Below are 23,269 nucleotides of genomic sequence, written 5' to 3' on the forward strand. Positions count from 1 at the left end.
TCATTCTCCTTTTAGGCTTTCTATTAAAAGGCAGGCAAAGGCTGGGGGTGTGGAATGCTTGCCTAGCAAGTGGGCTACTCTGGCTTCCATACCCAGCACCAGAAGGAAAAAAAGCAGGCGGAAAAGGAACATCTGAAGTCACCACTCAGAATTACTACCTTATAGCTACGGTGGTTATTATTATTATTGTTATTGTCATTATTGTGTGTGCATGTCTGGGTACTGGGGATTGAACCTAGGGGGCTTTCTACCTCTGAGCTACATCCCCCCCAGTCCTATTTAATTTTTTTTATTTTTTTATTTTATTTTATTTTTTTATTTTATTTTTTTGTGGGTCTGGGGGTGGAACCCAGGGGCATTTGACCTCCGAGCTACACCCCCTGCCCTATTTTTTATTCTTTATTTTGAAACCGGGTCTCACTGAGTTGCGGAGGGCCTCACTAAGTAGCTGAGGCTGTCCCCGAACTGCGATCCTCTGGTCTCAGCCTCCCGAATGCTGGGATTACAAGCGTGCGCCACCACGCCCGGCTGTTTTATTTTGAAACAGCGTTTCACTAAGTTGCTGAGGCTGGCCACAAGCCTGTGGTAGATCCTCCTGCCTCTGCCTCCCAAGTACTGGGATTACAGGCGTGCACCACCGTGCCCAGCGATTCATTCATTCATTTTGCAGCCCTAGGGTTTGAACCAAGGGCCTCACACATAGTATGCAAGCAAGTGCTCTACCGTTCATTCTACCAATTATGTCTCCCACCCTCAAAATTTAAAATTTAAACAATATGATCCGGGCGTGGTGGCGCACACTTGTCATCCCAGCATTTGGGAGGCTGAGACAAGAGGACCGCGGTTCGTGGACAGCCTCAGCTACTTGATGAGGCCCTCTGCAACTCAGTGAGACCCTGCTTCAAAACAAAGACTAAAAAATAGGGCTGGGGGTGTAGCTTGGAGGTAGAATGCCCCTGGGTTCCATCCCTAGTACTGCAAAAAAAATTTTTTTAAACAATATGAATGAGATGTTTTTCATAATAAAACAAAGAGCCTATAAACAAATATAATAAACTATATGTCTATATTATATAAGTATATTTAACTATACAGAAATAAGTCTGGAAGGACTGATACCTAACTGATAATGATAAAATAACATTTGTGGATTGTACAGATGACGCTCTGACGGCTCTTGTATCTGGCAGACAACATTCTAAGTACGTTTATATAAATTAAATCGCCCAATCCAGGCGGAGAACTATCATTTTGTCAGGTAAAGGAATTAACTGACATAAAAATTCATTATTAAGCGCAAGGTCACAGAGGTAGTAAGCATGGGGCTGGGAACAAACACAGGCTCCTGGGGAGAGAGTGGGGCTGAGTCACAGAGAGGGACAGAGAGAAAAGAACTTCGACAAGCCGGCGTGGTGGCGCACGCTTGTAATCCCAGCATTTGGGAGGCTGAGACAGGAGGATCGCGGTTCGCGGACAACCTCAGCTACTTAGTTAGGCTCTGCACAACTCAGTGAGACCCTGTTTCAAAATAAAGAATAAAAAATTGGGCAGGGGGTGTAGCTCGGAGGTCAAATGCCTCTGGGTTCCATCCCCAGACCTGCCAAAAAAAAAAATAAGAGAGAAAAGAACTTCTAATTGACCCAAATTATTTGGATGTTTGACAATGATGATTCTTTTGGTTAGAAATAAAATAAAAAGGCCAGGCACGGTGGCGCATGCCTGTAAGCCCAGTATTTGGGAGGCTTGAGACCAGAGGTTCAAGACCAGCCTCAGCAATTTAGGGAGACTTGTAGCAACCCAGGGAGACTCCACTGCAGAATAAAATGGAAAGGGCTAGGAGTGTATCTTGGAGGTAGAATGCCCCTGAGTTCAATCCCCAGTACAAAAAAATAAAATAAAATAAAACCCAGACAACACAGAAAGGCAGCGGGCCAAGGAGGCGAGCGGCTGTCCACCCTACCGTTGTCCGTAGCAATGATGAGGGCCATGTAGGTGCTGTTCTTCACGTGCTCAGAGTCCTCTCTGTCCAGCTCAGCCCGGGTGGAAATGGCACCAGTGTCCGGATTAATCTCCAGCCAGTTGGCAGCGTCCCACCAAATCCGGTACCTAAAAAGCCACAAGCTCTGGCTCAGAATGGGAACAAGCAGCGAGGCGCCGGAGCGATCTAAGGAACCCTTCCGTTTGTATCGTTACTTCCCATATTTTAATTAATTAATTAATTAATTTTGGTGATACTGGGGGTGGGACTCAGAGGCCTTCTACCTCCGGGCTATACTCCCAGACCTATTTTATATTTTATTTGGAAACAGGCTTTCACTGAGTTACTGAGAGCCTCACTAAGTAGCTGAGGCTGGTTTCGAACCTGCGCGATCCTCCTGTCTCAGCCTCCCAAGCACGGGGATTACAAGCGTGCGCCACCACGCCCGGCTCCCATATTTTTATTTTGAAAACTCTCAACCCTACATGAAAGTTGTCAGGCTTGGTGGTGAACAGCTGTAATCCCAGTGACTCGGGGGGCTTGGGGGGGGGGGGCTGGGTGTATCGCTTGGAGGTAGAATGCCCCTGGGTTCCATCCCCAGTACCAAAATATAATAAGTATAAGAAGGCATGGTGGCACACACATGTAATCCCAGTACTTGGGAGGCTGAGACAGGAGGATCATGGTTCGCAGACAGCCTCAGCTATTACCTACGCCCTTTAAAGGAAACTCAGCGAGACCCTATTTCAAAATAAAGAATAAAAAATAGGGCTGGGGGTGCAGCTGGGAGGTAAAATGTCCCTGGGTTCCATCCCCAGTACTGGGAGGGAAAAAAAAGAAAAAAGAAAAAAGAAAAGAAAAGAAATAAGCCAGGCCTAGTGGCACACACCTGTAATCCCAGTACCTGGGAGGCTGAGACAGGAGGATCTCAGGTTCAAGGACAGCCTTAGCAAAGCAGTAGGCTTTCAGCAACCTAACAAAACTCTGTTTCCCCCCCAACAAACAAACAAACAAACAAAAAAAAAAAAAAAAAAAAGGCTGGGGGTGAAGCTCAGAGGTAGATGCCCCAGGGCTGAATTCCCAGTACCACCCCCCTCCCCCAAAAAGATTGCATTGCCCAGTGACAAGAACCATCTTAGCTAGCACAACAAACCATCACCATGCTGTACAGTGGTGAAATCAGACAAGGACTCATTTCTCACGACATACTCCTGACGTTAGGCCTTATACGTATGACATGCGTAAGCTGTGCTGGTACTGAAAAATCGCTTCGGTATTAATTTCCAAACTGTAAAAAGTAGTCAGAGCCTGGGTGCTGCGCAGGCGCTCAGGCAGGGAGGGGCGGCAGCAGTTACAATGCAGATTTCCCCTTTCTCTTTTCCCTTTGTTCTAATGATTAACCGATAGTAAAAGCCTTAAGAGTCAGTTGAGGCCTTTAGCCCCCAAAATATAGAGAGGCATCAGTGCCTCTGTCCACTCCTCTCCTCTGTCACCTGGCCTGGGTATAGGAAAGGAAACTCCCTGTGCTGCTTCAAAGCACCCTAGTTGATGAGCAACCAATACTGCCCAGCGCAATAGAGGCAAAAGCCAGGGAGATCCTTGGCCCCTGCGCTTAGTGAGCGCGCTGTCCGGAGGCACAGGGGCACCTGCCTAAGGGATAAGTTACTAACCCATTGCCTTGGTAACGCTGATAAGAAGATATCAATATAAAATCTATTAAAAAGCCGGGCGTGGTGGCGCACGCTTGTAATCCCAGCATTCGGGAGGCTGAGACCTGGAGGATCGCGGTTCACGGACAGCCTCAGCTACTTAGTGAGGCCCTCCGCAACTCACTGAGACCCGGTTTCAAAATAAAGAATTACAAAAAAAATCTATTAAAAGGCTGGGATGGAGATGGGGGTTTAGAATTCCATTTTGGGGGGTTAGGGTTCCACTTTGGGGCTCTCTAGCATGCGTACCAGCATACTGCCTTTTCCTTCTCTATTTCCTGATTTTGTAATAAAGATTGGTTAAAGCGGCACCGAGCTGCCTACTGATTTTAATTTTTCTATTCAACAAACTTCAGTTGAATAAGAAAAAGAGCCCTTTGCACCATTTAAACCATAACATAAGGCATATGATGTGTGTACATACATCTAAATAAGAAAATTTTTATTTATTTTTTTTTTTTGGTGGTACTAGGAGTAGAACCCAGGGGCTTTTCTACCCCTGGGCTATACTCCCAGACCTATTTTATACTTTATTTGGAAACATTCTAAGTTGCTGAAAGCCTGTGTGATCCTCCTTTCTCAGCCTCCCAAGCGCTGGGATTACAAGTGTGTGCCACCACGCCTGGCCTCTTTTTTTTTTTAAGTTTTTTTATTGGTGCACTGTATTCATACAGCATAGTGGGATAAAAACTTGTGTAGACATACATGCACATGCCTGGCCTCTTAAGTAAGAAAATTTCTAAATGCACGACGGTGTGCAGTTGCTGCGAGGAAACCTCACACTCACGTGATCTTCTGCTCCATGAAGGTGTCCGGCTCGCGGGCGGTGTAGGAGGTGATCTCCAGGCCCACCCCAAAGTCCTCCGGGACTTCCACCTTCTTCTCGGCAGGTATGAAGATGGGGGCCTCGTTCACGTCAATCACGTCCACGGTGACAGTGGCGGTGGAGGTCTGGAGAGCCACCTCAAAGGGGGCCACGTTGGTCACTGCCACGGTAAGAACGTACTGCTGTCTCGCCTCGAAATCCAAGCCCTGGAGAGAGAGAGAAAAGAAAAAGAGAAGTCAAACGTAAAATCCACGAAGCTGGACGTGGTGGTGCGCACTTGTAATCCTGGTGCTTGAGAGGCTGAGACAGGAGGATCGCAGGTTTGAGGACGGACTCCGTTTCAAAGTAAAAATTAAAAATAGGGCTGGGAGCCGGGCGTGGTGGCGCGTGCTTGTAATCCCAGCATTTGGGAGGCTGAGACCGGAGGATTACGGTTCGCGGACAGCCTCAGCTACTTAGTGAGGCCCTGTTTCAAAATAAAGAATAAAAACTTGGGCAGGGAGTGTAGCTCAGAGGCCAAATGCTTCTGGGTTCCATCCCCAGACCCGCAAAAAAAAAAAAAAAAAAAAAAAAGATAGGGCTGGCAGTATAAACCCAGAGCCATACATACAAAAAATTAATTAAATAAATAAAATGCTGGGGACCGGGTGTGTATTTGTAGCTCAGTGGTAGAGCACTTACCTAGCATCATGTGAGAGGTGTTGGGTTCAACCCTCATCATTGGAAAAAAAATAAATAAATAAAGAGTGTGGTGGCGCACGCTTGTAATCCCAGAGCTTAGGAGGCTGAAACAGAAGGATCGCACAGGTTCGAAGCCAGCCTCAGCTACTTAGTGAGGCTCTCAGCAACTTAGTGAGACCCTGTTTCCCAATAAAGTACAAAATAGGTCTGGGAGTATAGCCCGGAGGTAGAAAGCCCTTGGGTTCCACCTCTAGCACCTCAAAAAAAAAAAAAATCTGGTGTAGTACTGGGATTACAGTATTTGGGAGGCTGAAACAGGAAAATCACAGGTTTGAGGACAACCTCAGCAACTTAACAAGACTGTTTCAAAGCCAAAAAATAGGGCTGGAGGTGTAGCTCAGAAGTAGAATACACCTGTGTTCAATCCCTAGCCAAAAAAAAAAAAAAAAAAGAAAGAGAGAGAGAGAATAAAATAAAAATCAGGAAACATTTCATGCTATTAAAAACAAATCCTTACCTAGTGCTTTTGGCTGGTAATTTGCCAGCCGTTTACAAACATGTCTGCTTACTTGCTGAAGGGGAGAGCAGAGCTCTGGGGCTAGCAACTCATCTGACTTTTTTTTTTTTTTTTTTTTTTTTTTTTGGTGATACTGAGGGTTGAACCCAGGGGCATTTTTTATTCTTTATTTAGAAACAGGGTCTCACTGAGTTACAAAGGGCCTCACTAAGTAGCTGAGGCTGTTCGCGAACCTCAATCCTCCTGTCTCAGCCTCCCAAATGCGAAACCATGCCTGGCTCAACTTTTTCAAGTTTTTAGGACATTGTTCAAAAAAGTAATCTTAAAGCCTCTTCAAATTTTTGTTTGTTTGTTCGATGACGGTACTGGGAAATTGAAATTCAGGGGCCTTCCACCTCCAGGCTACACCCTCAGACCTATTTTATTTTTTATTTGGAAACAGGGTCTCACTAAGGTGCAGAGGGCCTCACTAAGTAGCTGAGGCTGGCCTCGAACCTGCGATTCTCTGGTCTCAGCCTCCCAAGTACTGCCAGCATGCATCACCACGCCCAGATATCTGCCTCTCCAGTTTTAGCAGTCACAGAGTGGGTCCGGGAGAATCTGGGGGAGCCGCCCACCCCCACGTGGCCAATGCTAATCTACTCCTGAGAAGGCGCCAGGGACGGGGAGTGGGCAGCAGCTGGATGCCGCTGTGTGCACCCTGCCAGCCACGGTACAAACCTTTGCTGTCTTCAGAATGCCGTCGTTGGTTACTGGGTCTGTGACAACGACAAAGAGCTGCTCGTTATCATTTAATATGGTGTACACGGCCTCCCAGGCCGGGGTGTTGGGGGCATCCGCGTCGGTCACTTTGAGTGTCGTGATGACGGCGTCGACCTCATTCTCGAGCACCTGACCCACGTACTGTAAAGCAAAGGAAGAGATGGGTTATTGTGACATCAAGAGTGGAGCCGGGTCTCTGCGGGTCCAAGCATGGAGGACATGGTGTGACCAGGCAAGGTTTCAAAGGCTGTGTCCACTCTAGGAACTGGCCCTCCTTTCCTATAGGAAGAAAAGCTAGTATGCATGAGACTGGCTGGAGCTAAAGCAGCCATCTTGGGCCATGAGGTAGCATTGAGGATACAAGTCTTGTCTTAAGGATGATGGACCAGTAATTGCCCCTGGGCCTTTTGTAATCTATGTGAAACAAGTCGACCTTACTTGTTTAAAGTCTCTGATACTAAATGGACTAATTCATTAAGATTTAAAATTCTTGGCCAGGTGTGGTGGCGCACGCTTGTAATCCCCGCGCTTAGGAGGTGGAGACAGGAGGATCGCGAAGGTTCGAAGCCAGCTGCGCGCGCTGGCTTAGGAGACCCTATTTTCAAATAAAAATATAAAATAGGTCTGGGAGTGCAGCCCGGAGGTAGAAGGGCTTCCAGGAACCCCAGTGCCACCAAGAATGAAAAAAACAAAAAATAAACAAAAAATAAATAAAATTCTTGTACTTGGCTCTAAGCATCTTCTCCTTGAATATATTAATAATCCTGGCAGTCAGTAATTCCCATAAGTTACTTAATATCTCCCTGGTTAGACTATAAGCTTCATGAGTCTAGAATCTTTATCTGCTTTCTTTGTGACTCTATCTCCAGTATCTAACAAGTATTTTCTTATTTGATGAATACGTGAAACCCAGTAAGGTTGCTACCAAGATGCATGATATGAGGCCATGGGTTCAACAGGTTCTTTTTGCCATTGGATAATCCTCCACCAATGGGCTTTAGGTCAACAATGGGAGAAAGATGCTCAAAGACAGCTGAGATCCCAAGATGCCTGCTCATGGGTGTGAAATTGGCCTTCACTGTCCTGGGGAGGAGTGTCAAGGGGTCCGCCCACGAGCAGGTGCGCAGCGTGGTTCATGACAGTTTTTTTCTGGAAAGCACGCGAGAAGAGGCGGAATTACCGAGGTGGGGTTGAAGACGGGCGGGTTGTCGTTGGTGTCCGTGACGGTGATCAGCGCCGTGGCCGTAGTGCTCAGCCCCTCGCCCTGAAGGTCGGCAGCCTGGACCACCAGCGTGTATATGGGGAAACTCTGCCAAGACAGAACACACAGACCCGCGTCAGGACCCGCGGCGACAGCCACCCCATTGCATATACCCAACCAGGGGATTTTATCACTGCTTAAAGGCCAGGCTGCCGCCAAGTAGGCGGCCAAGTAGGCGCAGAACCTCTGGGCAGATGTTCAGGTGCAAAGTTCAGACCATCGCCCACATTGGCCTCAGCAGAGTTTTGCCAGATCCATGGGAATTGGCTAGTGCGCCTTTGGACTCGCACGGGACGCCCCGGGCCCCGCCGACCTCTCGGTCCAGCCCGGTGGTGACCACGCTGATGACCCCCGTGAGCCCGTTGATGGTGAACATGCTGCTGTGGGGCAGCTCGGGCTCCTGACTGAGGATGGAGTACACGATGGCGGCGTTGTAGGTGTTCACGTCGTCGTCCGCGTCCGTGGCCGACACCTGCATCACCGAGGTTCCTGGAAGCGTGGAGGGAGACGAAGATCTGGTCAGGCTGCGCTCTGGGACCTCTCCATACAGCACCGCCCGGTCCCTTCCTGAGTGCTGAGAGGGCCTGGAGACTGTACTCTGTCACGGCTCCCTGCTCTGTGCTTCCTGTCTCTTGGAACTAGGGACTGAACCTAGGGGCATTCTACCTTCAAGTGACACCCCAGCCCTTTTGATTTTCTGTTGTGAAATGAGGTCTTGGTAGGTTGCGGAGGGTCCTGCACTGTTGTGCAGGCTGTCCTGAACCTGCGATCTTCCTGTCTTGGTCTCCCAAGTACCAAGATTATAGATGCGTGCTAGCCTGCTCGGCTGCTCTCTACTTATCTCTGAAATTCTCAGCAGATTGGTAGGGAAGGAAGAAGGCACAGCACCAAATGAGCTGTGTTCAAAGAATCCAACTTTCTGGGGGTGTAGCGCAGAGGTAGAATGCCCCTGGGTTCAATCCCAGTGCAAAAAAAAAAAAAAAAAATTCAATAGATACAACTAGTCCAAGAGAAGAAAAGGACAAGGTTTAAATACACGAGTCATAAAGAAGAAATTAAAGAAGGCCAGCAAACCAGATGCGGTGGCACACTCCTGCATAATCCCAGTAGCTGGAAGGCTGAGACAGGTTTGCAGTTTCGAGGTCAAGCCTTCACAACTTAGTAGACTCTCAGCGGTTTAGCAAGATCATACATACATACATACATACATACTAGCTAATGTGGCAGCTCATGCCTACATACATACATACATACATACATACATACTAGCTAATGTGGCGGCTCATGCCTACATGCATACATACATACATACTAGCTAATGTGGCGGCTCATGCCTACATACATACATACATACATACATACTAGCTAATGTGGCGGCTCATGCCTGCAAACCTGGCTCTTGGAAGGCTGAGATGGGAGTATCCCAGGTTTGAGGCCAGCCCCAAGATGCTCAGCAACTAAGCAGGCTCTGTTTCAAAACAAAAAAGAAGGGCCGGGGGCATAGCTCACAAGTGTGCTCCTGGGTTCAACCCCTAATACAAAAGGAAAAAAGGGATTACTTCCTCAAAACCCAGGTTATACAAATAGTATATCAATTTAAGTTATGTATCTTACCCTATCTATCTATCTATCTGTAATTCGGATGCAACCTAGGAGCCTTTTACCTCCAGGATATTCCCCCAGTCCTATTTTATTTTTTATTTGGAAACAATATCTCACTAAGTTTCTGAGAGCCTCACTAAGTTGCAATCCTCCTGTCCTGGGATTGCAGGATTGTGACACCATACCTGGCACAAAATTTTTTTTTTTTTAATTTGATAAAAGTCGCCGGGCACGGTGGTGCACGCTTGTAATCCCCGCGCTTGGGAGGCGGAGACAGGAGGATCCCGCAGGTTCGAAGCCAGCCGCGCTGGCTTAAGAGACCCTGTTTCCAAAAATAAAAAAGTATAAAATAGGTCTGGGAGTGTAGCCCGGAGGTGGAAGGGCTTCCAGGAACCCCAGGACCACCAAAAAAAAATTTATAAAAGTCAGGGTAACTAGCCGGGCGTGGTGGCACAAGCTTTTAATTCCAGTACTTGGGAGTCTGAGAAAGGAGTATGGTGCAGGATTGAAGTCAGCCTCAACTACTTAGTGAGACCCTGTTTCCAAATAAAATATAACATAGGTCTGGGAGTGTAGCCTGGAGGTAGAAAACCTCTGGGTTCCATCCCCAGTACCACACACACACAAAAAAAGTCAAGATAATTAATTAATACTTGGGAGGCTGAGACAGGAGGATCGCGGTTCGCAAACTGCCTCAGCTACTTAGTGAGGCCCTCTGCAACTTAGCGAGATCCTATTTCAAAATATAGAATAAAAAAATAGGGCAGGGGGTGTAGCTCAGAGGCCTAAAGCCCGTGGGTTCCATCCCCAGACCTGAAAAAACAAAAACAAAAAAAAACCTGTTCCTATTGTATATGTTTCTCTAGAATGTTCCTTGGGCTCCACAGAAGTTCTGTCCCTATGCGCAGTCAGTTCCAGAGCACTGACCCCAATCTCCAGCCCTCACACTCTGGGGTCCACCGACCCTACGCCTGCAGCTCCTTGTTCTGACGTACCTGGAAGAGCGCCTTCCATGACAGAGCCCTCAAACACCTCCTTGATGAACTCGGGCTTGTTGTCGTTCTGGTCCGTCACCGTGATCACGATCTCCATGGGCTCCTCCACAGCGTTCCCGTTGGAGGACACGGCGTGGGAGAAGAGCTGCAGGAGCCGAGAAGGGTTACATGGGCCCCGACAAGGGAAAAGAGTGGGAGACGGGGCCTGCTCCCCACCGTGAGACCCCAGAAAACCACATCAGGACAAGCTCAGAATCATGGGCTACAGCTGGGCGTGGTGGCGCACGCCTATAATCCCAGTACTTGGGAGGCTGAGACAGGAGGATCGCAGGTTTGCAGCCAGCCTCAGTACTTAGTGGGGCCCTTCACAATTCAGTGAAACCCAGTTCAAAATAAAGAATAAAAAATAGGATAGGAGTGTAGCTCAGAGGTAGAATGCACCTCCTGTCTTGGCCTCCCAAGTACTGGGATTATAAGCATGGAATATCATGCCTGGCTTCAAAATTTAAAAAAAAAAAAAAAAAGATGGGTATGGTGGTTCACGCTTGTAATCCCAGATTTTGGGAGGCTGTGACAGGAGGATCGCAGGTTCGTGGACAGCCTCAGCTACTTAGTGAGGCCCTTTGCAATTCAGTGAGACCATGATTCAAAATAAAGAATAAAAATAGGGCTGGGGTTGTAGCTCGGGGGTAGAATGCCCCTGGGTTCGATCCCTAGTACTGAAAAAAAAAAGAAAAAAAGAACCATGGGCTACAGGACATACCCACCGGTCAGACCTCCCTCCTGTTCCAGGGGAAGGCGGGCCATCAGAACTAGAGATCAGGCAAATGCCTAAAGAACTCGCTGCACTCGAGGTAAAATTGAACCTGACATGGCGGCCCACACCTGTAATCCCAGTACTTGGGAGGCCAAGACAGGAGAATCACAAGTAGCATAGTTTGAAGGTAGAATGCCCCTGAGTTCAATCCCCAGCACCACACACACACACACACACACACACACACACACACACACACACAACTAAAACAAGGTCAAGAGACATCAAGTTCAGCTCTTCACATGTCTGGAGCGTCCGATCTGGGCTTCCAACATGAGTTGACCACAACAGTTTGGACAGGTGTTGCCGCACGGTCAGGGAGCTTCTGCGAGATACTCACGGTGTACTTGGCGATTTTCTCTCTATCCAGGGGCTCCGTCACCTTCAGCCATCCAGTTTCCCTTTCAATAGTAAACACACCAACTGGTGGTGTGTCAGCTCCCTGGCCAGTGATGCTGTAGAAAACCGTGGTTTCTTTGTCTCTGTTGGATTTGATCTGAACATAAGACAGACAGGAATAGAATTGGCAAGGGCAGATCCCAACACCGGGTCTTTCCCCTTTTCTCTTTTGGTCTTTCCCCGCCAAAGTCCTCCCAGAGAAATAGAGAACTTTCTTCTCTACCTGAACCAGTTTTTTGGGAAATGGGCCTTTTTCATTTTCTGGGCAGCTGATGGGAGGGATAACCCAGTCTCTCTTCTGTCTTCTGAGACCATGATAGGGGCCGGGGAATGTGAGCACTTCTGTCCGAGTTCCAGAGGAAGAGTCCTAAATGCAGAGGAGAAGAAAAGTGAGGTCACCCAGGACAGATGCTCGAGTCCACCCATCCTACCTACCTGGTCAGCACCTCTACCTCCCGCTAGAAAGCAATGTAGGGTTTTGACTTAATGACACCATCTCTTCCCAACAATTGAGGGGAAGGTAATAGAATTAAACCCAGAGGAATTCTACTTCTAAGCTACAACTCGAGCCCTATTTTTATTTTTTATTTCGAAACAAGGACTTGCTAAGTTGCTGGGGCTGGCCTCAAACCTACAATCCTCCTGTTTCAGCCTCCCGAGTACTGAGATTATTATAGGTGTACATCACCATACCTGGCTCCTTTAAATAAATTATATCCATCTTCCAAAGTAAAAAGCCCAAACCAAAGCCAATGAAACCCTCCACTGCTGCTGTAGGTTTGGATATTGAATTTTCCAAAGTTCAGTGTGTTAAGACTTGGTCCCCAGTGTGGTGCCATGGGGAGTTGGTGGAAACTCTGAGGCTGAATGAGGGGGCTTCAGATTATCGGCGGTGGGGTGCTCTCCGGGAGGACCGTGGAACCCAGTCTTTTCCTCTTTGCTTCTTGGATTATGAGGTAAGCAGTTTATTTGGTCACACGATCCTACCATGATGTGTTTTCCTCACCAAAGGAACAAATGAAAAAGGCCATGTAGTCTTGGATTAGAACCTCTAAAACCAGGAGCCAAAATAACCTTTTCTCTTTATAAGTCTGTTGTCTTGTGTGTTTTGTTATAGGGATGGAAAGGTGACTAATATAAGCCACATATCCTTCACAGTGTCCAGAGTTCAGGTAGTCATTATGCATACACGAGTATAGGCTTGGTATTGTAACTTACAAGTTATTCAAGCCAGGTAATACATCTGTCACCTTTTTTTTTTTTGGTGGTCCTGGGGGTGGAACCCAGGTGCTTTTCTACCTCCGGGCTATACTCCCAGACCTATTTTATACTTTATTTGGAAACAGGGTCTCACTGAGTTGCTGAGAGCCTCACTCAGTAGCCGAGGCTGGCTTTGAACCTGTGCGATCCTCCTATCTCAGCCTCCCAAGCGTGGGGATTACAAGCGTGCGCCACCACGCCTGGCTACATCTGCCACCTTTACAGCAATATTATACTCTGCAATATGATTTAATATCAGTTTTTTTCAATAACTGGGTGTTTTCAATTTCTTTTCTCTTGTGTTTCTCTTAGGGACATAGTTCCCCAAAGTGGAATTATCTGCCAAATAAGTTTTGGGAACTGCTACCAAGAAGTACTTTGTGATCGATACAAATCTCCCAGTCTCACGAGCCACATCTATACAGTTTCCATTTGTTCTAATGGAAGCCATTGGGATGGGAACCAAAATCATCCTTCGAGATTTGTATTGAACAGTTTTCACATTCAATACAGATAACTTAATGCACAATCAGGGAAAGAAGAGAGTAAAATTGGTTAAGTATTTGAGAATGATTAGTGATGACACAGTAAAGTCTCCAGAGGAAGAGTCCATCTCCAGCCTCCACACAAGGACACTCGCTCACGGCCACTCAGCTCTGTTCACAAAGTTTCATTCAAGCCCTGTTTCCCTGCTTTTTTTTTTTTTTTTTTTTTTTTTTTAGTACAAGGGATTGAACCCTGGGGAATTCTACCTCTGAGCTACATCTCCAGCCGTTTTTATATTTCTTTGTGTTTCTTTTGTTGTTGGTGGTGGTTTTTTTGGTGGTGCTGGGGTTCCTGGAAACCTTTCTACCTCCGGGCTACACTCCCAGACCTAATATATATGTATATGTATATTTACGTATTTATTTACATATTTACATATTCATTTTCACACATTTGTTTGCTTGTTTGTTTACATATTTATTTGTTTGTTTGCTTATTTACTTATTTATTTATTGAAAAACAGAGTCTCTTAAGCCAGAAAGGCTGGCTTCGAACCTGTGCGATCCTCCTGTCTCCGCCTCCCAAGCGCAGGGATTACAAGCGTGCGCCACCACGCCCAGCCTCTTTCTTTGTTTTGAAACAGGGTCTCACTAGGTTGTTAAGAGTCTCGCTATGTTGTCAAAGCTAGTCTCAAACCTGCAGTCCTTCTGTCTCTCTCAAGTGCTGGGATTACAGGCATGTGCTACCATGCCTGGTTTGGCTTTTGTTTAGATTCAAGATGTAAAAGACAGAGCCAAGCCAGGCGTGGCGGCACATGCTTGTAAACCCAGCATTTGGGAGTCTGAGACAGGAGGATCGATTGTGGATCACAGACAGCCTCAGCTACTTAGGTCCTTTGCAACTCAGTGAGACCCTGTTTCAAAATAAAAAATAAAAAATAGGGCTGGGGATGTAGTTCGGAGATAGAATGCCCCTGGATTCCATCCCCAGTGCCGCAAGAAAGAAAACAAAAAAAAGATGTAAAAGACAGATATGAGATGTGCCCAGTATCATCACAGGACACCCCCAATCCTGCACACTAACCATGTAGACACTCCTTGCACTTGACTCCCACAGAGAGAGGCCAGTCTGGGCCAGCAGCAGGCGCTGGGGCTCGGCTGCCTGGCTTTGAACCCTCGTAGTGACACCTCCTTGCTCAGGACAGATCACTTAACTTCTCTGTGCCAGTTCCCTGACGTCTAGGGCCCACACTGCAGAGTTTGTGGAAGGGTGGAATGAGACACCGGTCCTGCAGGTAATGTCCTTAGAGTAGCACGGAAACACATGGTGGGCACTCGATACGTAACGACGGAGGGCGCGTCGGACTGGATGGGAGACACTGGGCTGTGGTGTCTTTCTAGTAGCGCCGTCCACCGTAATTAGTGGCTTCACGTAACATATACGTGAACCTAATCCTGATACAACCGATGCAGGCGGAAGCAAAGTTGGCAGCGGTGAGGGGGAGAACGGGAGAAGGACCAAGCTCAAAGCCATCTCGTGGGCATAAGCGGCGTCCACGGGCCCCGGCCCAGCGGGCCTTCACTGCGCTGAGCTTGCTCGAGTGCGAGACCAGCCAACCTGAGCCTGGAGACAGGAAGCTGTGTTAACAGAGTTCTAAGAAGTCCCTAATTTTTCTGGCCTGATTACACCACTGAGAAAAATTAGTTCTATCAGGAGGGCTATTTCCAAGAATCTCACGAGTCCTCAGAGAGAGAGACGGAAGCCAGCCTTAGAGGCTTTGGCACCGAGGCACAGCTCACCCCTGCAGGGCAGTGAGGAGGGCCCAGCAGAACGTCCCCCAGAGACACGTGCTGGTTGGATGTGCCGTGGGAGCACTTTCCAAACTGGCAGAGGCTTTGGCTTTTGGTAACAACCTCCAGAAACATTCTTGCCAAGAGCCTGGGCAGCCATGCACCCTTCCACTCCTGGCCAATCCATCTCTGGCTGTTCCGTATTTCCCAGGCTCCTCGCGTGGGCCACGGCTCGTCACCAGGCCCCGTGGGGCCGGAAGGGAAGGGTCCTGAGCGAGGGGCAGTCCAGCAGGGCAAGTGCTGCCCGCTGGTTCTTCCGCTTTAATGCCACGACGCCCCACTGCAAACAGCAAGAGTAAAGTGATGGGAGGATTTACCTCTCATTCATTAAGCCTCCGGGAGGAAAATAATAACGACAGCTAATGAGTACCTAGTACAGCAGGCCTTCTGTGTCTGGTTCACAGTACAGACCCAACCAACTGTGGATTAAAAATATTTTCTAAAAAAAAAAAAAAAAAATGGTCTGGCCGGGCGTGGTGGCGCACGCTTGTAATCCCTGCGCTTGGTAGACTGAGACAAGAGGATTGCACAGGTTCGAAACCAGCCTCAGCTACTAAATGAGGCTCTCTGAAACTTGGTGAGACCCTGTTTCCAAATAAAATATAAAATAGGTCTGGGAGTGTAGCCCAGAGGTAGAAGGCCCCTGGGTTCCACCTTCAGTACCACACACACACAAAAAAAGTCTGAGCCAGGCGTGGTGGTGCACGCTTGTAATCCCAGCATTTGGGAGGCTAAGACAGGAGGTTCGCAGTTCACAGCCAGCCTCAGGTACTTAGTGAGGCCCTCCACAACTCAGTGAGACCCTGTTTCCAAATAAAGAATAAAAAATAGGTCTGAGGGTATAGCATAAAAAGCTGGGCGTGGGGGCACGCACTTGTAATCCCCTCACTTGGGAGGCTGAGACAGGAGGATCGCACAGGTTCGAAGCCAGCCTCAGCTACTTAGTGAGGCTCTCAGCAACTTAGTGAGACCCTGTTTCCAAATAAAGTATAAAATAGGTCTGGGAGTATAGCCCAGAGGTAGAAAAGCCTCTGGATTCCACCTCCAGTACCACACACAAAAAAAAAATTAAAAATAAAAAATAAAAAGCAGTTAAAAAAAAAAAAGGTTTGTACTAGGCAGGCATGGTCCCGCATGCTGATAATCTCAGTACTTAGGAGGCTGAAACAGCAGGATCATGGGTTCAAGGCCAGACTCAACAACTTAGCAAAATCCTATTTCAAAATAAAAAATAAAAAAGGGCTGGGGTTGTAGTTGTAGCTCAGAGGTAAAATGTCCCCAGGTTCAATCCTCAGTATCAAAAATTTAAAAAAAATTTAAGAAGTCTGTGCTAACAGCTTTTTACTTGTCATTTTCTTTCTTTTTTTCTTTTTCTTTTTATTTTTTTTTTTGCAGTACTAGGGATGGAACCCAGGGTCATTCTACCTCTGAGCCTCACCTCCTGCCCTATTTTTTATTCTTTACTTTGAAACAGGGTCTCACTGAGTTGCAAAGGACCTCACTAAGTAGCTGAGGCTGGCTGGGAACCTCAATCCTCCTGTCTCAGCCTCCCAAATGCTGGGATTACAAGTGTGTGCCACCACACCCGGCTCAAATGCCATTTTATATACAAGACTTGAGCATTTGGTATCCAAGAGGGGGAACGGGGAGTCCTGGAACCAATCCCTGAGGATACTGACTGCATATGCCTAGCATACCCTTAGCATGTGTGAATTCATCCAGTCCTCACCATTACCTTCATTTTACAGACAAGGAAAACCAACCCTAGACAGGGTAAAAAACTCTTCTGTGGTTACTTGGGTGGCCAATGGCAGACAGATTCAATCCCAGACACGGTCCCTGCCTTGACCCACTATTCTATACTATCTGATCCCCACAGCCCAACAACAGCTCCGATATCCAACAATAGTGAGCTCAGTTAGACCAGTCGCCCTCCACTGGGGGTGATCCTCCCCCGCAGGGAGCACTGGCTGTACTTGGAGGTATTTTTAATTGTCACAATTGGCAGAGGGGCTTCTGGCCTTTAGAGAATTCAGGCCAGAGATTTTGCTTAACATACTACAATGCACAGAACAGACTCCAAAACCCAAGATTATCCAGCCCCAAAATGTCAGGTGGTGCTGAGACTGAGAAATCCTGATTAGACAGCCGACTGAAACAACCATGAACGTCTAAGAGATACCGCAACGTACAGGGTGGTGGTGGCGACGGTGCTGCGCCGCCTTCAGCGTGATTGTGGTGGAGAGCTTTCTGCCGGTGGAGTCCCAGGCGTGGACGAGAAAACTGGTCTCTGGATTGTGAAGATGCACAGGCCGTTTGACGGTGACTTCCCCGTCGGTACCCACTTTGAACCGGGAATCTTCAGAAAAGTAGACCGTCCTTGGCCGACCGGTGCAGCCTTCAAAGCTCACTGCAAAACAGAAATCACAGCGATGAGGCAGCCGCAAAGACTAAAGACAAGGGCGGTCCTTATCCAGACAGTAGACTCCATTCGCCTATCAAAAACCCAGCTCGTGGAAATGAGCGCGAGCAAAGCCACCATCTGGGGACAGAACACAGAGCTCTCCCAGGAGCCCGCCGCACCATCACGTTCTGCGTTCGCAATGACAGGGCGGCCCTTCCTTAGGCTCTGATTTTTTTTCTTACTTAGTTGTCAAGTGAAAATAGAATCTTGTCTAGAAAGTGACTTTTTCTGTTTCAGGCACAACAACCCAAAAAGGACCTCTGCTTCAGACAGCTCTCGTCAATATGAAAATGGATCTTAAAGAAGACAGGATATCTATAAAGCCTGAAGGTTGAAGCCAAAGCATTTTGAGATACTGGGGAGCATCTACATAGCAATAAATAGTATGCGTGTCAACAGCGTCAGAGACTAAAAGAGAGGCCGTAGGGTGTAATTAAGAGGAGACTCTGAGTGGGCTTGGTGAGGCACACTTGTAATCCCAGTACTTGGGAGGCTGAGACAGGAGGATCTAGGTTGAAGGCCAATCTCAGTAACTTAATGAGGCCCTATTTCAAATTTAAAAACATGGTAGGGCTGGGGATATAGCTCAGAGGTAGAATGCCCCTGTTTTCAATCCCCAGTGTCAAAACAATAACAACAAAAGTCAACTCTGAATCAGGAGGCTGAAGCAGGAGGCTCCCTTGATTTAAGACCCGTCTGGGCAACACAGTGAGACCCCATATTTTTATTTATCAATCTACTTACTTATAAACATTTAAGGAGAACTTAACAAAGAGGCTTCCAGGCAGAGGGAACCGTTGACAAGATAGCTCCTTCTAGGAAACTCGGAGATTAGCCTGCTCTCCTCCCTTTCAAACAGTCATCCCTCCCGTGAAATTTTTATTTCATCAAACTGTTCTTCTCTAAAACGTCCTGCTGTCACGCCTGTTTTACAAGGCTAGACACCTCTGTTGAGGAGGATCAGGTTTCTGCCAGAAAGTCCGCAAGCCACAGGTGAGGCCTGGGCGACGTTTCATTTCTTCCACCAGGGGGCGCCATTGCAAGTATGCCCGAAGCCAAAATTGGTGCTGAAGAAAAATTAGGAGGTAAGTAGGTGGGTACTCCCATTTTGTAATGGAACAGAGGCTCGGAGAAATTAAGAAATTCACCTGATATCCCATAATTAAAAATGCTTTTGGCCAGGCGTGGTGGCGCACGCTTGTAATCCCCGCGCTTGGGAGGCAGAGACAGGAGGATCGCGCAGGTTCGAAGCCAGCCGCGCGTGTTGGCTTAGGAGACCCTGTTTCCAAAATAAAAATGTCAAAATAGGTCTGGGAGTGTAGCCCGGAGGTAGAAGGGCTTCCAGGAACCCCGGTACCACAAAAAAAAAAAAAAATGCTTTTATTGGTGCATTATAATTTCACATCATAGGAAAATTTAATGTGGTACCAACTACCCACCTGCCCCCACGCGCGTTCTGAGATTGGTGGGGATGCCTCCATATACGGACAGAGTGTTAGCCGAACTGCTGCCTTCATCAGTTTTTCCCTCCCTTCCTCCCTCCCCTCATCCCTTCCACTATTCAACTGGTCCCTTTCCTCAATTGCCTCAAGTGCCTTTGTTTTCTTTCTCTCTAGCTCTCATTCAACCCTTGACTTTCTGAGACCGGCCTCATTTAGCATAATACTCTCTGGTTGCATCTATTTTCCTGCAAACATAGTTTTATTCTTCTTCGTGGCTGAGTGAATCCCACTATGTGTACATAGGATATTTCCGTTATCTAGTCATCTGTTGAGGGATACCTCGCTGGGCTCCATCGTTGGCTCTAGTGAAGTGTGCTGTTATAAATATGGATATGCTGATTTTAATTCTTTTGGAAGATGCCGGGCGTGGCGGCACACCCTTGTGATCCCCGCGCTTGGGAGGCTGAGGCAGGAGGAAGGCGCGGGTTCGGAGCCAGCCTTGGCTACTTAGTGAGGCTCTCAGCAACTTAGTGAGACCCTGTTTCCAAATAAAATATTTTTTAAAAGGTCTGGGAGTGCTGGGCGTGGTGGCGCACGCTTGTAATCCCCGCGCTTGGGAGGCTGAGACAGGAGGATCGCGCAGGTTCGAAGCCAGCCGCGCGCGCTGGCTTAGGAGACCCTGTTTCCAAATAAAAATGTAAAAATAGGTCTGGGAGTGTAGCCCAGAAGTAGAAGGGCTTCCAGGAACCCCAGTACCACCAAAAAAAAAAAAAAAAAAAAAAAAAAAAGGTCTGGGAGTATAGCCCGGAGGTAGAAAGCCTCTGGGTTCCACCCCTAGTACCACCAAAAAATAAATAAAAATTAATTCTTTTGGAAGGATACCGAGGAGTGGTAATCCCTGAGTTTTTTTTTGTCTGTGTACATGCTTGGGGGGGTTGAACCCAGGGACATTCTACCTCTGAGCTACACCCTAGCCCTGTTTATATTTTTAAATTTTGAAACAGGGTCTCACTAAATTGCTGAGGCTGGCCATGAACCTGAGATCTCCTGTCTGAACCTCCTAAGTACCGGGATTACAAGCATGCACCACCATGCCCAGCTTCCCTGGGCTATTTTTAAGGGAGAATTCTGCTCCAAGTTAGAAGCCCAAGAATGATAGAAATCTGATGCTACCCGTGCAGTCGCTGGAAATCAGCTATCTTGAAAATAAACTGAGCAGCTGGAGAGGGTAGCTCACACCTGTAATCTCAGTCCTTGGGAGGCTGAGACGAGGAAGATTCAGGTTTGAGGACAGCCTCCACAAGTAGTGAGACTTCCAGCAACTAATGAGACCCTGTTTCAAAATAAAAATAAAATAGGTCTGGGGTATAGCTTGGCAGTAGAATGTGCTTGGGTTCAATCCCCAGTAGCATAACCAACCAATCAATAAACGAACTGGGCAGCCACATAGAAAGAGTTAGTTCACTGGGAGCGAGCCAGCCCTTTACTGAATGTCTCCCTTGATCCTCCCTCCAGGTTTGCTAAACAGCCACCATGCCCCACTCCTACTTAGCCCTTTGGCTGGGTCTACAACTCCCGTTACAAACTTGAGGGGCTGGGGATGGGGTGAGCAGGGGCAGCTGTAATAAGTGATGGAAAGACAGGAGAAAACAGGACTGGCCTCAGGCTTGCCACTGGATCATAAACCCAGGTTCTGCCATCTTTTTGCTGGGCGGCCTTAAACAAAGGGCTTACCCGCCCGGGGCCGTGGTGGTCTGCACTGTTTCTGCTGTGACATGACGGTAGCTCCACTGGGGAGCCTACCTCTTCAGGGTTCCATGAAGATTAACCCAAGACAGTGAGCATGACCATATTTTGGGAGCTGCAGCGCATTTCAAGAGGAAGAAATGGCTATTATGTCTGTGCTTTGGGATAGACAAAACAGAAAGAAAAGAATTTACTATATGAACAGAGAAGCCATAGAAACTAAGAGAAGAAATGCCAAGACCTTAAAGAACGGAGAGATAACACCCTTGGAGTCTATAATGGCAAAGTAAGATGCTCTTCAAAGGACCGTCCCTCACGGCCAGCCTAAGTATGGGACGACTGGGCTGTCTGAGGGCTTGTCACGTAGGCAGGGATCAAGAGCTGCCCTGGATTCCTTTCCCTGGCTGGTCCAAAGCTGGGCAGTGAAAACTGACACAAGCATGATCGGACTTGCCAAGGGTGGTAGCCAGGAAAAATGAAAATGGTTTTGTAAATAACTCGATGCAAAGGCACTTAACCTGCTTGCGGCACCTCGGGTTCATGGTGGCTAAGCCTCGCCTTTGACAAGCCACTGAGGAAGTGTGACGGAGAGCCCCAACCTGCACTTCCAGGTGCTCATTAAGACTCATTATCTTTCTGTAAAACCGGATCCTCTGGGCTGATAAATTGCCAATTACGGGAAAGACAGGGCTGTCCAGCTCCAGCAAAGCTCTGGGAAGCTCCCTCAACTCTGGCCACGGCTGGGTGGGTGGCACTAAGAACGGCAGGTGGGAGGCAAGGAGGAGAGCGCTACGTGGACACCAGAGGTCAGCCTGCGGGACCGGGTGCACTTCAGTATCTCACAATAAAAGGTTAACGAAGCCCGGCGCGCACCACGCTTGTAATCCCAGTACTTGGGAGTCTGAGACAGGAGGATTGTGGGTTCTCGGTCAGCTTCAGCTACTTAGTGAGGCCCTCTGCAATTTAGTGATACCCCATTTCAAAATAAAGAATAAAATAGGGATGGGGGTGTAGCTCGGAGGAGAATCTCCCCTCCCCCTGAGTTCAATCCTCAGTATATATATATAAAAAAAAAGACAGATCCTTTGACGCAAAGGGACAGTGCATGTCGTGATCCTCCAGTGGACCAGTCTCTAGTGCTCTAAACAGAAGCAGTAGCTTTAAACAGAAACCCCTAGAAAGGATGACTAAAATTTAAATACAAATGAAACCCAAGTTCATGAAAAGCCCTTGGCCCCGGGCGGGCAGGCTTTAAGCCCTCAGCAACATTCCTCTCCTGGAATGCCTTTGTGCTACAGCCTCAGGTCCACTAGAAGGGGCTTTCTCTGCCACCCCCTGGTGGCACTGGAACTGGAATGCGAGTGGGTGGAGAAGCCTCTCAAGACCTCCACAGGCGCTGGGTTTTGAGGGCTGAGGCCTGCTAGCAAAGGCTGCTGGCTAGCTAACCATCCTGGAGATGTTCAGTACCCGGTGGGGTAGCCCGCTTTCTGAGCAGCCCTACCCGCCGCCCACATCACATACAAAGGGCACACCATGGACCATCTCCCTCTCCTCCCAACACAAACCCCCAGCTCACACCAAAAGAGCTGTGCTTAGCCAAACTCCATCTGAACCCAAGAGCCCAGCTCAAGCTATGCATATGAGATCAGAGAACTTTGGGGGCCATGCTGCTATTGTGTTCCCCCAAACCAAGGGCTTCAGTTTCTAACTTAAACACTGAAGATGAAAGACAGGAAGTTTGACTTGATGAAAGGGCTCTGGAAAGACAGGCGGCCTCATTTAGCCAGGCAGGGCTTCGATTTTCCTTTGGAGGGACAGGAGCGCTGCTTCTAACTCAACCACAAAGCCGTACCAAACTTCCCTCCACGTTGATCTTTTCTTTTTCTTTCTTTCTTTTCCTTTTTTTCTTTCTTTTTTTGTGGTACTGGGGATAGAACCCAGGGGCATTCTACCTCTGAGCTACATCCCAGCCCTATTTTTTTATTCTTTATTTTGAAACAGGGTCTCACTGAGTTGCAAAGGGCCTCACTAAGTAGCTGAGCAAGACCCTGTTTAATAACAAAAAATATAAAGGTCTGGAGGTGCAGCTTGAATGTATAATGTCCCTGAGTTCAATCCCCAGTACCAAACACAAAACAAAACCACCTTATTGTATTTGGCAGCTCTGTGAGGTAATGAGGTAGGGATTTTATATCTTCTTTATAAGTGAGGCACACATCTGTAATACCAGTACTTGGGAGGCTGAGACAAGAGGAACGCAGGTTCGAAGCCAGCCTCCGCTACTTACTGAAATCCTGTTTCCAAATGAAAAATAAAATAGGGCTGGGGGGGTGTGGCTCAGAGATAAGAGTGTCCCTGGGTCTAATCCCCAGTATGTATGTGTTACGTAGCGTTACGTATGTACATACATACATGTGTACATAAATGAATGAAAAATAAGGTAGCCAAGACCCAGAGAGGTGAAGGGACGTGGC

At 47.7% G+C, this 23,269-nt stretch overlaps 1 protein-coding gene across 3 annotated transcripts in view; it reads right to left on the reverse strand.

Moving 5' to 3' along the window:
- CDH1 (cadherin 1) overlaps positions 1-23,269 on the reverse strand; it is a gene marked incomplete at its 5' end in the record, with an annotated part of 84,490 nt that overhangs the window by 10,958 nt on the left and 50,263 nt on the right. Inside the window, 9 exons of one of the 3 annotated variants that reach the window (XM_080702057.1) lie at positions 1,961-2,106; positions 4,475-4,719; positions 6,432-6,614; positions 7,654-7,782; positions 8,048-8,223; positions 10,332-10,476; positions 11,489-11,644; positions 11,771-11,914; positions 17,339-17,553. In XM_080702057.1, coding sequence (XP_080558183.1) covers positions 1,961-2,106; positions 4,475-4,719; positions 6,432-6,614; positions 7,654-7,782; positions 8,048-8,223; positions 10,332-10,476; positions 11,489-11,644; positions 11,771-11,914; positions 17,339-17,553 — 1,539 coding nt within the window. Of the gene's footprint in view, positions 1-1,960; positions 2,107-4,474; positions 4,720-6,431; positions 6,615-7,653; positions 7,783-8,047; positions 8,224-10,331; positions 10,477-11,488; positions 11,645-11,770; positions 11,915-17,335; positions 17,554-23,269 lie in introns of all 3 variants that reach the window. The other 2 variants (XM_080702056.1, XM_080702058.1) reach the window with 2 other exon arrangements.

The sequence above is a fragment of the Muscardinus avellanarius genome, assembly GCF_963383645.1.
Source record: "Muscardinus avellanarius genome assembly, chromosome: 10".
NCBI classification, from domain to species: domain Eukaryota; kingdom Metazoa; phylum Chordata; class Mammalia; order Rodentia; family Gliridae; genus Muscardinus; species Muscardinus avellanarius.